Source organism: Psammomys obesus, unplaced genomic scaffold, assembly GCF_907164565.1.
Source record: "Psammomys obesus unplaced genomic scaffold, mPsaObe1.curated_primary_1811, whole genome shotgun sequence".
Lineage (NCBI taxonomy): Eukaryota > Metazoa > Chordata > Mammalia > Rodentia > Muridae > Psammomys > Psammomys obesus.
The window spans coordinates 14,140,848-14,154,845 of record NW_026585742.1 but is presented as its reverse complement, the minus strand read 5'-3'; the positions used below and the strand labels follow the sequence as shown (position 1 = coordinate 14,154,845).

The 13,998-nt window shown below is 37.6% G+C and overlaps 1 protein-coding gene across 1 annotated transcript in view; it reads right to left on the bottom strand.

The window, feature by feature from the left end:
• Nucleotides 1-13,998, bottom strand: part of Prkdc (protein kinase, DNA-activated, catalytic subunit) — a 197,315-nt gene that overhangs the window by 8,807 nt on the left and 174,510 nt on the right. Inside the window, exons 75-80 of the mRNA XM_055599098.1 lie at nt 13,546-13,633; nt 13,283-13,426; nt 2,963-3,161; nt 1,541-1,608; nt 467-687; nt 132-224 (exon numbers count right to left, since the gene is read on the bottom strand). Coding sequence (XP_055455073.1) covers nt 132-224; nt 467-687; nt 1,541-1,608; nt 2,963-3,161; nt 13,283-13,426; nt 13,546-13,633 — 813 coding nt within the window. The remainder of the gene's footprint in view (nt 1-131; nt 225-466; nt 688-1,540; nt 1,609-2,962; nt 3,162-13,282; nt 13,427-13,545; nt 13,634-13,998) is intronic.

Below are 13,998 nucleotides of genomic sequence, written 5' to 3'. Positions count from 1 at the left end.
AAAAAAAAAAAAAAAAAAAAAAAAAAAAAAAAAAAAAAGCCCAAACCCTAAACTTGCATGTGCCTTTAATCCCAGTGCAGATAGATCTCTATGCATTTTTAGGTCACCCAAGATGATATGGGAGACACTACCTGTTATAAGCTTCTTTCTCCTCTTGAGACATACTACTCAAAAGAAGGTCCTTCAAGGTCATAGTGTTTTCAATCCATTCAATTAATCCTAATCTGAAAAACAAAATTCATATTTACAAATAAGTGGAAATACATCCCAAGTGTTTGTTCTGAAGAATCAAAGCAAAACAAGATTTCTTCCCACCTAGTCTACACTTCCTCACCTACTTCCCTATATAATTCTAGTTGAGTTCTATTCATGGGATGCTTCAAGTACCCACAACCTATTCTAGGATTCAGCCAGGGTGGGATAAAATGCTCCTTCCCCCATCTAAATAGATTTACTCAGGCCATACCTGGAGGTCATGGGCACGACACGGTAAGTCCTTAACTGCATGTTTCTCTGACTGCAGGCAGCATCCTGAGAGAGGATGGCATTCATGACCTCAAAGAGCTGCTCAATGCGCTGGTCCTGACGGAGGTCCTCACCACCTTTTACTAGGAAGGGGTACTCCTTTTCATCATGGCCTCTAATAATAATGCGCTTCGGTTTCCTCAAGGACAACATTACTTTTACCTTTAAACATGAAGAGATCTGTTATTGCCATTAAAAACAAAAAAAAAAAAAAAAAAAAAAACAAAACCAGTCTTGCTATGTTGGCCAGTTCAGTCTCCAAAGCCTGGGCTTATGTGGTCCCTCTATCTTCTGAGTAGCTGGGACTGTAGTGTACACTAATGCAGCAAAAATCTACTTAAAGGGCAGTTTAAGAGTAGCTCACCACATCATGTCCGGTGGATGCATTCAGATCCCTCTTTAAAGACAGAATCAGGTGGTACACAAAAGCAGAATCTGGGCTGTAAGCTTCACGCCATTGGTCACACTTGAATAATGTGTACAGGCATACACATATTCCTGGGTACTGACACTGCCTACAACTCTGACCATCCTTCTCAATATGAGACATTTAACATAAAGGCCTTTATAAAAGGTTAATTCTACACATAATCTACAATGAACACATATAGCTTATACTCAATTTACTATAGTTTTTTTTTATTTTGGCATTGTAATTTAATTACATTTCTCTGCCACCTTTCTCCTTCCAAACCCTTCCATATAACCCTATCATGCCCCTTCAAATTCATGGCTTCGGTTTTCATCGATGGTTATTGCATGCATACATATTTGTCTATACATATATATTCCTAATCAAAATATATTAGGTCTATATAATATTATTTGTATATAGGTTTTCAGAGTTGAGCATTTGGCACTTAACTTACAATATTCTTATATATAACTGATATGGAAGCATTGGAAACATAATTTTTATGAATTTGATCAATATTAAAATTTGGGAAAAACATGATAGTGTGAAATTGAGCAATACATCAAAAGTCACAGAGAAAGGATGACAAACATAACCTACCCGCTCATCAAATCCTGAGACTCGCACATGATATTCAGGTAATGGTTTGCTCTTGCCATCATACTGGCCTACAACAAACATAGAGCCTCACTTAAAACTGTTATTATACCTCCATGTTTAAAACATATATATTGATGTCATAAAAATCTTTCTATAACATGATATTCATTATTATTTTTTTGTTAATTCAAGGTTTTCATTTATAGAAACCAGTCATAGTCAGGTGTGATGACACACACCTTTAATCCCATCACCCAGGAGGCAGAGATAGATGGGTCTCTGTGAATGCCAGGTCAACCTGGTCTACAGAGTGAGACCTGTCTAAAAAAGAAAAACAAGAAAAAGGAAACAGCCTTGTTTCCCTGAAAGTGATAGGTGTAACTATGTCTCCAAAAAGCTTTGTCTTTTTTTTATTTGCTGAGAGGGTAAAATCAGTCACCAGATTAAAAATATTCCTTTCTTAGGAAAGCTGGAAGACTGGGGAATATGGACTAGGCAGAAATCTCTTCTGACAGTTTCCTGCATGTGCCCACCCTCAGTGTCATCATCTGTTTTACTGTTGCTGCTGTCTTTGGATGAGATAAACTTGTGCCATGCAGGAAGTGACCTCTCTACATATGCATTTTCTTTGTGAGGAAAAGTTACTCAGAAGCAAAGAAGGAATCAGTGGTTTGGAGTTACCACAAGTACTAAACGGAAATCTGAACACTTGCCATAATAAAAAAAATACAGCAAACTATACTAATTCATAGTAATTCCAGTTTTCCCAAAACTGAATATGGGTGGGGTGGGACTGGCCAGCTGTTCTTCCAGAGAACCTGAGTTTGGTTCCCAGTACCCAGGATAGATGGCTTACAACCACTTATAATCCCAGCTCCAGGGGATACAACACCCTCTTCTGGTCTGTGGACACTAGAACTCATATGCACCTACCCCCACAGACACACAACCAAAAATAAATAAATCTTAAAAAACACACAAACAATGCCCCCTCCCCCCCCGCAAACAAAACAAAACATCAACAACAACAAAAACCTAAAACAAAACCATAAGCTGGGTAAAAGTGCTTCCAGCACAAGCACAAGTTCAAATTTCCAGAACTCATGCAAAAGCCAGATATGGCTTTTCTGTGGTCCTAGTTAGTGCTCCCAGGATTTGAAAGAAGGGACAGAAAATGCACAAGTGCACTTGGGCCAGCTGTCTGGTATATGACAAGGTACTGTCTCTCAAGCCAGGTGGAAAGGAAAGATGAAATACCTGGGGTTGTTCTCTGACCCCTACATGCATATTTCATGAAAGATATGCACCTCTGTACACACACACCTGTCAAGATCCCAATGTCATTAACTTAGAAAATCTGGCTCTAGCTGCCACATTATTTTCCTTAAGAAGTGTTCTTGTCACTACTACATGTTAACTCACCAGGAATCTCCAGTTCCGGAAATTGTGCTTTGAACATACTCATCCAGGGGGAATACTCTTTCAAGTTCCCAGGTGGCTTTGAGTCACTTCTCATCCTTATAAGAAGTGATTCAGTGATATTCACAAAGTCACTGTGCTTCATTGTAGGCAGCTTAGAGCCACCATTCCCAAAGCATTTATCAAATTCTTTTCCAAAGGTCTGAAAATAAAAAATTTACAATAAAGATCATTCTTTCCTTTGTACATTAGAAAAGCTCTAAGCTTATGAATATTTCAATACTCCAAAACATCTTGAATGTCCCTTTTGTCTGTGTCTTGTCTTTCTTACATAGGTCATTATTAGAATACTTCTAATGACTTCCAATAATAACTTCAAAAACACTGCAAAGAGCAGGATGTGTGGCACTGGCAGAGGCACATCAATCTCTGTGAGTTCAAGGATAGCTTGGTCTACATAGTAAGTCCTTTTTCCCCCAAAACAAAACAAAAGCACAAAAATAAACGAAACAAACATGGTGAGTTGATGTAACTTGTTTGTACACTTTATCTAGGTCCAGTCCTACTTCATTTGATGTAGAAAGACCGACATGAATAATTACGAACAAAGTTAAAACAAATTACAGGAGCAATTAAATAAAGACAAGTAGTTCATAATTCTTTCTACAAGCTAAGGAGAAGAGTGAAAGAATGATACTGATCTTAGTAAGAGTAGACTGCTTACTGAGACATTGCTCTAGATCATAATCCGGCACACACATTATATAATCAGTAATTCTAAAAGCAATTGTTAGAAGTACTGTACCTAAGAATATATTAGTTCTTTAAAAAAAAAACAAAACTGTCTATTTAAGTGAAAATCCTGATGCCAAATAAAAAATAAAACAAAACTGAAGACTGTCAAGATTTAGCAGACCATCATTTTTGTTTTGAGTACAGAGTCTCATGCAGTTCAGGCTAACCATAAATTTCTGCTTCTTCTATCCCCACCTCCCAAGTGCTACATACCAGCTTTTTTTTTTTAATCAAACTGTCATTAATTTGATAGTTTCTTATAAGAAAATTGAAACATAAAGATATTTCTTCTTTGATTTAGAAGTAGATTAAAAATATAGAAATAAAGGAGTGGGAATACAGCTCAGTGGCACAGTGGTGTCCATCATGCCCAGGGTGCTAGATTTATCTCTGAATCATACACATACACAAAGAGGAGTGTCTAGCTTAGCAAAAGTATATAAACAAAGTCTTAGTGAAGGCTGAGTGTAGCTGTGCTTGGCAACAGCTAGGAAGACCAGTGTTGTGCACAGATATACTTTTAGGACAGGCTTATTGGATCCAGTATGCAGGGAAAAGATTTAATCCAGAGTAGTTATAGATTTAAGAAGATTGCATTCATTTTTCCAAGTGAGGCCATTCTCACTCAGTTGAAAAGACAGGGTCCACAATAGATTAGGATAGGTTGTAGCAAAGAACCACAGGAACAAAGCCCTTTCACAGAGATGTCCTCAGCCTGTAGTTCAAGGAATCTTGAGTCTAGTTCTCTCACTGCTGTTCTCATCCTCCTTTCAGTAAACCACAGCCTTTCATACAAATAACATCCAGTTCACTGCTTTTGTTCAACTCTTCCGGATGATGTATTCTCACTTGATACAGTGCTTTCATATGATAATGGCAGGTGCAGGTTCTGATAACAAACTGGTAAGGCCTGTAAAGCCTCAAACCTGGGCTTTAAAAATGTGTGGCCACAGTTCCTTCCCTTCTTTCCCTTTCCTTTTTTCCTTTGAGAAAGGGTTTCTTTGTGTAGTCTTGGCTGTCTTTGTCTCTAGAGCAGGCTGGCCTTGAACTCACAGAGATCTGTCTGTCTCTGCTTCCCCGGTGCTGTGATTACAGGTGTGTGGCACTGGGCCCTGCTGATGTACTCCTATAGTACTCCAAAGTATACTAAGTATAACCCACAAAAGCAATCTCTACTTAACCAAAATTATCCTAATCATCTAGTTTAAGATGACTGTTTCATACCTGGAAGTATGTCTAGATAGAGGAAGAGAAAAAGAAAAAAAGAAAGAGAAAGAAAGAAAAAGAAAAAGTAACTCAAAATCCCTGTGTACAAGTCAAAAAGTCTAAAAGGAAAGAGCCAGGAAAAGAGCAAAGTTGCTTTCTAGTCCTGAGAGTTTCCTACAAGAATAGAAAATGTCTCTTCACAAAAGCTGATGTGTGAACAGCACTATTCACAAAGAGTGAAGAATATTTATTATCTGATGAAAGATCAACAATGGAATAACAGGATATAGAGTGGAACAGAAAGATCAACAGTGGGAAGAAACTCAGTAATAAAAAAACGAATGAGAAAACATGCTAAGTGAAAGGTCTAGAAGGAACCATTCATTAAAGAGAGAAACTACTTTAGTGGTTAGCAGGGACTGGCAGGAGCAGGAAATGAAGAGTAACTGCAGTTGGGCATAGGGTTGGCTGCTTTCTATGGTGATAAAAATGTTCTAAAATTTATGTGGTGATGACTTCAAGCTTCCATAACTATACTAAAAACTACTGCACTATATATACTAAATGGATGAACTATATATATAAGAACACATAACTTATATCCTGACATAAATGCAGTGTAGACAGTGGGCTGGGGAACTGCCAACAAAAGTGACAGACTTCTCCTTCATAACCTTTAGTGTCTCAAGGGTTAATGGATGAGGGTTAATGGTTTGGCAGAACAGAGATAGGAAGGAAAAATACTGTAAGGGGAAGGCATATATGACAGGTGAAGAAATACTGGCTGTTAGACCAGTGAGAGGTAAAGGTTCAAGGAAAAAGGAAGCTGAGGGTCAGTGTCAACAGAGAAAGAAAAGTTGCCACAGGGGTCCATTGAAAGCATCCCTCACATGTGCTTCTTGGTGGAGATCTAGGTTTGGTCCTTTTCACCAACCTTCTCAGCCTTCCCTTTTGGTTTATCTCCATTCCTTTGTGATAGGTACCCATCAACAAATACTGATTATTGGTAACTTTCAATATTTATGGTCTCAATTCTCCCATAAAAAGAAAAAGACTAACATACTGGATTAGGAAACGGGATCCATCTTTCTGCTGCATCCAAGAAATAATCTCACCATTCCCTTACAGTAAAAGAATGGAAAGAGACACTCAAAGCAAATGGACCCGTCAAGAAGAAAGCAGGTGTAGGTAGCCATTATAATATCTGACAAAATAGACTTCAAACCAAAACTAACGAGAATAGGGAAGGACACTACATAATTAAAAGAAATATCCACCAAAGGATATTTCAATTTATCTATGTACTAAACAAAAGGTGTCTTAGTTAGGGTTTCCATTGCTGCAATGAAATACCATGACCAAAACGCAAGCTAGGGAGAAAGGGTTTATTTAGCTTTCACTTCCAGATCATAGTTCATCATTGGAGGGAGTCAGGACAGGAACACAAGCTGAGGCTATGGAGGGATGCTGCTACTGGCTTCCTTCACATAGCTTGCTCAGCCTGCTTACTTTTAGAACCCAGGACCACAAGCCCAGGGATGGCACAACCCACTATAGGCTGGATCCTCCCCCAGTGATCACTAATTAAGAAAATGACTTACAGCTGGATCTCATGGAGGCATTTCCTCAACTGATACTCCTTCCTCTCTGATGACATGTTGATATACAATACAGCCAGTACACAGGGGCACCCAGGTTCATAAAAGAAATACTGCTACAGCTTAAATCACATATTGACCCTCTCACACTGACAGTGGGAATCTTTACTATCCCACCTTCACAAAAGACAGGCCATCTAGGCAAAAACTAAACAGGAGTGCTGAAGTTGAATATCTTCATAAATCAAATAGACCTAGCAGATATCTAGAGAATGTTTCACCCCAAAACAAAAGATCATACTTTCTTCTTAACAGCTCGTGGAACGGTCTTCAAAATTGACCACATATTAGGTCATAAGACTGAGACATGAGAAAACATAGATACAAGAAAATTGAAATAGCACCCTGTATCCTACCTGACCATCATAGATTAAAGCTGGATATCAACAACAAAAACCACCAAACAGTATAAAAGCTCAATGAAGCTAAACAATTTACAACTGAATGAAATTGGTCAAGGCATAAACTAGAAAGAAAATTAAAATTTTTTTCAGAATTGAATGAAAATGAAAACATAATATACCTAAACCTATTGGGAACAATGAAGGTGGTTTTAAGAGGCAAGTTCGTAGCACAAGTGCCTATATCAAAAAATTGGAGCTCTCATGTTACTTTAGTGACATATCTGAAAGCTCTAGAGCACGAAGAAATAATGCCCTAAAAGAGTAGATGGGAAGAAATAATAAAACCCAGTGCTGAAATCAAAAGGAAATACAGACAAACAAAACAAAGCAAAAAACTAATACAAAGAACCAATGAAACAAAGAGTTGGCTCTTTGAGGAAATCAACAAGATTGACAAACCCTTAACCAAATTTACTAAAAAATGGACAAAGAACACACAAAATAGTGAGAGATAAAAGAAGGGGGCATCAAAAAAAAAGGGGGGGGCATCACATCAGACACTGAGGAAACAGAGTGTCATAAGAATATACTTTAAAAATTTGTAGTTCAACAAACTAAGAAATGAATAAATTTCTTGATACATACCACCTACCAAAGTTAAAGCGAAATCAGATAAGCAATTTAAAGAGATCCACAACATCAGGTGAAATAAAAGCAGTAGTTAAGTCTTCCAACCAAAGAAAGCCCAAAACCAGATGGATTAAGTGTAGAATTATAACAGACCTTCAAAGAAGAGCTAACACCAATACTCTTCAAATTATGTCACAGAATAAAACTAAAGGGACATTTCTTTTTTTTTTTTATTTTGTTTATTTTTTATTATTAGTTACATTTTATTAACTCTGTATCCCAGCTGTATTTGATCCCTCATTCCCTCCCAAACCCTCCCTCCCTCCCTCATCTCCTCCCTGGCCCTTTCCAAGTCCACTGATTGGGAGGGCCTCCTCCCCTTTCATCTGATCCCGTTTTATCAGGTATCTTCAGAACTGGCTACAAAGTCCTTCTCTGTGGCATAGCAGGACTGCTCCTCCCTTGGGGGGGGTGGAGAGGTCAAAGAGCCTGCCACTGAGTTCCTGTCAGAAATAGTCCCTGTTCCCCTTCCTATGTGAAACCAGTTGGTTACTGAGTTACCACGGGCTTCATCCGCACAGAGGTTCTAGGTTATGTCCATACATGGTCCTTGGTGGCGTGTCAGTTTCAGAAAAGACCCCTGTGCCCAGATATATTTGTCCTTGTGGAGCTCCTATCCTTTCCACGTCATACAAACTCCCCCTTTTTTCATATGTTTCCCTGCACTCTGCCGAAGGTTTGGTTATGAGTATCTGCTTTGATACACTGCTAGGTAGTCTCTCAGGGGCCCTCTGTGGTAGGCTCCTGTCCTGTTACTTGTTTTCTCCTATGTCCAATGCACCTCAAAGAGACATTTCTTAATTCTTTTAATGAAGCCACTATTACATTATGCAAAAAACACATAAAAAACCCAACCAAAAAGAAAAATTGAATACCAGTGTCCCTTAGGAACAAAGCTGAAAAAAATCTTTAAAATACTTGCAAACCAAAATCAGTTAACACATCAAAAAGATTATTCACCATGATCAAATTGGTATCATCCCCAGAGATGCAGGGATAGTTCAACATATATAAATGACTAAGCTTCATCTAAGAATTAAAAACCACATGACCATCCCATTAGATGTAAAAAAGGCCTTTGACAAAAATCCAACACCCTTCATTATAAAATTCCTGAGAGGCCAGGAATACAAGGCACATGGTCTCAACATAATAAATGTAATCTATTATATAAACAAACTGAAAGATAAAACACACACACATTAGTGTGCCACTCAGGAGGCACTCAGGAGGCAGAGACAGGCGGATCTTTGTGAGTTCGATGCAAGCCTTGTCTACAAAGCAAGTCCAGGACAGCCAAGGCTACACAGAGAAACATTGTCTCAAAAAGCCAAAACCAAAACCAAAACCAACAACAAAAAACCCAAAAGCAACAACAACAAAACAACCACACACAGGATCATCTCATTAGATGCTTTGTCTTTGACAAAATCCATTACCCCTTTAGGATAAAAATCTTGGAGAGATCAGGGATACATGGAATATATATAAACCTAATAAAGGCAATGTACAGTAAGCCAATAGCCAACATCAACCTAAATGTAGTTTCTCTAAGAGTTTTCACTAATACCAGGAACAAGACAAGGTTATATACTCTCTCCATACCTATTCAATATGGTACCTGAACTATTAGGTCAGTAGTTCTCAACCTTCCTAATGCTGTAAACCTTTAATACAGTTCCTCATGTTGTGGTGACCCACAACCATAAAATTATTTTGTTGCTACTTATAACTACAATTTGGCTACTGTTAATGAATAATAATGTAAATACCTGTGTTTTCTGATGCCCTTAAATGACCCCTGTAAGGTCATTCAACCCACAAAGGGGAGCAATAACACTAGTGAAGGAGATGCAGGGATACAAATAAGAAAGTAAGAATTCAAAATACCTTTATTTGCAGATATAATTTTCACATAAAAGATCATAAAAACTCTACCACAAAACTTGTACAGTTGATAAATACTTTCAGCAATGTATCAGGATAGAGAATTAACACACTAAAAAAAAAAATCAGTAGCTTTCCTATATACAAATGACAAATGGACTGAGAAAGAATCAGGGAAACAGTCCCTTTCACAATAAACTAAAAAAATATTATTTTGGTGGTGGTAGAAATGGGGAAAGATAACTTCTTTAACCAAGCAAGTGAAAGACTTGTATAAAAAACTTTAAGACATTGTAGAAAGAAACTAAAGAAGATATTAGAAGTTCTCCAATTCCCATGGATCAGTAGGAATAATATAGTGAATATGCCATCCTACCAAAAGCAATGTATAGAATCAACCAATCTCAACAAAATTCCAACACAATTCTTCACAGAAATTGAAAAAGAAAATCTTGAATTTCACATGGAAACACCCCCACCCTAACAATCCTAGATAATAGAAGAACTGCTGGAAGTATCACCATTCCAGCTGTATTACAGACACATTGATGAATGAAACCGAACTAAAGACCCAGACATAAGTCCATCTACCTATGGACATCTGATTTTTGACAAAGAAGCCAAAAATACACACTAGAAAAAAAGACAGCATCCTCAACAAAAGGTGCTGGTCAAAGTGGATAGCTGCATGCAGAAGCATGAAAATAGATTGTTATTTATCATCGTGAAGAAAATTCAACTCCAAGTAATTCAAAGACCTCAACATAAGACCAGATACCCTGAATCTGACAGAAGTGAAAGCAGGGACTAGAGGCTTGAGCTCAATGGCACAGGAAAAGACTTTCTGAACAAGACACTAACAGCACAGGCACTAGGACCAACAGTTAATAAATGGAACCTCATGAAGCTTAAAACCTTCTGTACAGAATGATGTCATTACAAAAGTAACATTGCCTATAGAATGGGAAAAGATCTTTATGAACTGAATTATTTATATCTGATAACTGATTTTAAAAATGGGTACAGAACTAAGCATAGTTCTTAAAAGAGAAAACACAAATGGCTAAGAAACACTTGAAGGAATGTTCAACATCTTTAGCCATAAAGAAGTGCAAATTAAAACTATTTTGATATTTTAAAGATGTGGTGAAAAGGGAACACTTATTTATTGCTGGTGGAGAGCAAACCTGGAGAAGTCATTATGGAAATCAGTGTGACGGTTCATCTGGAAGCTATAGCACTCTTGGACATATACCCAAAGAACTCTCCATTCTACTACAGAGACACTTGCTCGTCCATGTTTACTGCTCCTCTATTCATAATATCCAGAAAAAGGGAACAGCCTAGATGTCTATTAGCTCATGAATGGAAAATGAAAATTTGGTCAATTTATACACAATGAAATTATTGTTTAGTTGTTAAGAAACACAAAACTTTGAGATTTACAGTGAAATAGATGGACCTAGAAAAAAAAAATCCTGAGTGAGGTAATCCAAACCCCAAATATTTTTTTTCCTCTTATATATAGATGCTGGCTTTTCAGTCTTTGATAGGCATGCTGCAATCCATATAATCACAGAAGTTAGGCATCTATCTAATAAATAAGGGACTTGGGGGGTGGGGTTGGACTTCCCAAGGAAGAGGAAATAGAATATATGGTTGTGGAGTGACAAAGGGGAAATTAGAATAGGGGGTTAAATAGGGAGGAAAATAGAATGATAGAAAATAGAATGATAAAAGGGCCAACTAATACTAATGGCCATGTGAAAAAAAACAAAAAACAAAACATATGAAAACCTACTATTGTAGAAGCTTCCCAAAATATACACTTATGTGAAAGAAATCTAGATGGAATCACCAAATACAAGGAGACTCAATGCTAATGAGATATCTTATGCCACCAAGGAAAACCTTCCTTGCCAAGCTAAGATGAGTTACATCTTGTCAATTCACTGGCTAAAGTTAGCCCCATGGAAATCCCCAACCATCAGAGGGAATAGCTTTTACTCTCCACAAACTGATGGTGAAGCTCTGTTGCCAAAGACAATACTTAATTACTTATGTCATCGAACATGGAGATGTCAGGCTGGTACCTAACTAAAAGCTTTACCCTATGGATGAGTATTTATGGTACTGGAAGGTACTTTGCACACTGCTAGAGGAGAAAAGGTAAGCACTAATATCACTCTTCTATAAATGCTGTGACCTACAACAGTGATCTACCTGCAAGATAAACTGTACAATATTCGCACAAATGTTATGGGAGTAACTTACCACTTTTTGATTGAATTTAAGGACCAATCCATGAGCTGCAACCTATACACGACACTGGAATGACCATAAAGTGGCCAAGAACTTGAGAATAGATAGTTCACAGGCTAGGGGAAACCCCACTAATATTCTGCTAAAGGAATTTAGCAATAAAATCCTAATATATAGAGAACTGATAGACTAAGATCAGAAAGAAGGAGAGGAGGACCTCCCCTATCAGTGGACTTGGGGAGGGGCATGCATGCAGAAAGGGGGGGAGGGTGGGACCAGGAAGGGAGGAGGGAGGGGCTTATGGGGGGATACGAAATGAATAAAGTGTAATTAATAAAAGAAAAATAAAAAATTAAAAAAATCCTAATATATAAAGATCAGTGCCTTATTCAACCCACATCAGAGAAGCTTCTTTTTGCAGTAGATGGGAATTAACAGAGACCTTCAACTGGACACTGCAAAGAGGAAGAGACTTTGAAGCAATGAGTCCCTAAATGTATTCAACAAAATCCCTCTGCAAGGCTCACAGAAGAAGAGGAAGTAGAATGGTTTTAAGAGGCAGAGGTGATAGATAGATGACTCCAAGGAAACAGTGTCTTCCAGACAACAGAACTGACATGCATATGAATTCATACAGACTGTGTAGTATCATGCACATGATTGGCACAGACTCAAGCCAGCCAGGGTCCCATTCCTAGCCAAGAAACTATGTGCAATTATTACCAACTTGCAAAGAAAAAATTATTTGTCTCCAATAGGGTCTCACTGGGTATACCAACCATACTTTAGGGTAGGCCCCATGCTCACTTTGCTTTACTTTGATATTTTTTTTCTTTCTTTTTCTTTTTGCTTATTTGATTTTTGTTTTTTGTGTTTTGTTTTGTTTGTTTTAAGAGAAATAAAGTTCAGTGTGTAGGGAGGTAGAGAGGATCTTATAGAAACTGAGGGAGGGAAAAATAGGATCAAAAATATTGTATGTAAAAGTTTTTTCAAAATTAAAAAAAATGTTACTCACTTCATGAGTTTTTCTAACACTAAAATAACTAAAAATCCTCTCCTTATGCCACACTTGACTGAAATACAGCTTTTTATAAGCAGTGTTGTTACACAATCCCTCTGACCCTGGGCACTGGGTCTAGACAGTTTCTGAGTACCCAAATTGGTACTAAACTACATGACTCAAAATACTTACCAGTTTATATAAGACAGAAATACTCTTGATCCAATATCTAAGTCATCCTGAGAATTTAAATACCGACTACACACAATCTTCAGATATCAGAATATGAACACGAAGAGAATGTTGTAGAACCCCAAGGTTTTGCCTACTGACCCAGCTGTCATCAATTAATGGAAACATTTGATTACTATATCTTACATACAGCATCATATCTAAAACAAGCTCAACAACAACAGATAGCAATCAGGAAGTAGTCAAATGTGAATGCGGCTGCCATGAAGGCAGCTGTATCTCTCCTTACTTGTATGAACCTCCTTCGAAAGGGCCCCAGGCTTGGAGCCTGAAGGTTACCCAAGGTATCATGCATCCTTTTATACAGTTTTTCAATATTTTCTTTATTCACAGGATTCTTTTCTAGTTCTTGTTTTGTAGCAGCAACCCAGTCCTGTGCCAAAAGAGAAAGAAAAAAAAAAAAAAAAAAACAAAACAAAAATCAAGAGAGAAGCTAGACTATGCACAAATGTTATCCATACTTATTTTTATTGTCAAAAGATGTTTTCTTACCTTAAAGAGCAGATCAGGATTGGAGAACTGATCTAGGGCATTAATAAAACCTTGAATCACTCCTCCTTGATCAAGTTTACTTTTTATCCTATAAAAAAAAAGTACCAGGTTTAGGCTAGGCATGGTGGCACACATCTTTAATCCCAGTACTTAGAGGTAGAGGTAGATGGAGCTCTGTGAATTCAAGGCCAGCCTGGTCTGCACAGTGAGTTCCAGGATAGCCAGGGATACATACAGAGACCCTGTCTCCAAACACCACTAGCATCAACAATAACAGGTTTAGGTAATTTAACATTTTCTAATGACCAGACCCTACTTTTGTATGTTTGAAATAGAGATTTACAATGTGTACTTTCTCTCTATATATATATGTTTACAAATAATTATACACAAACTTATGTCCTAGACACACACACACACACACACACACACACACACACACACACACACACA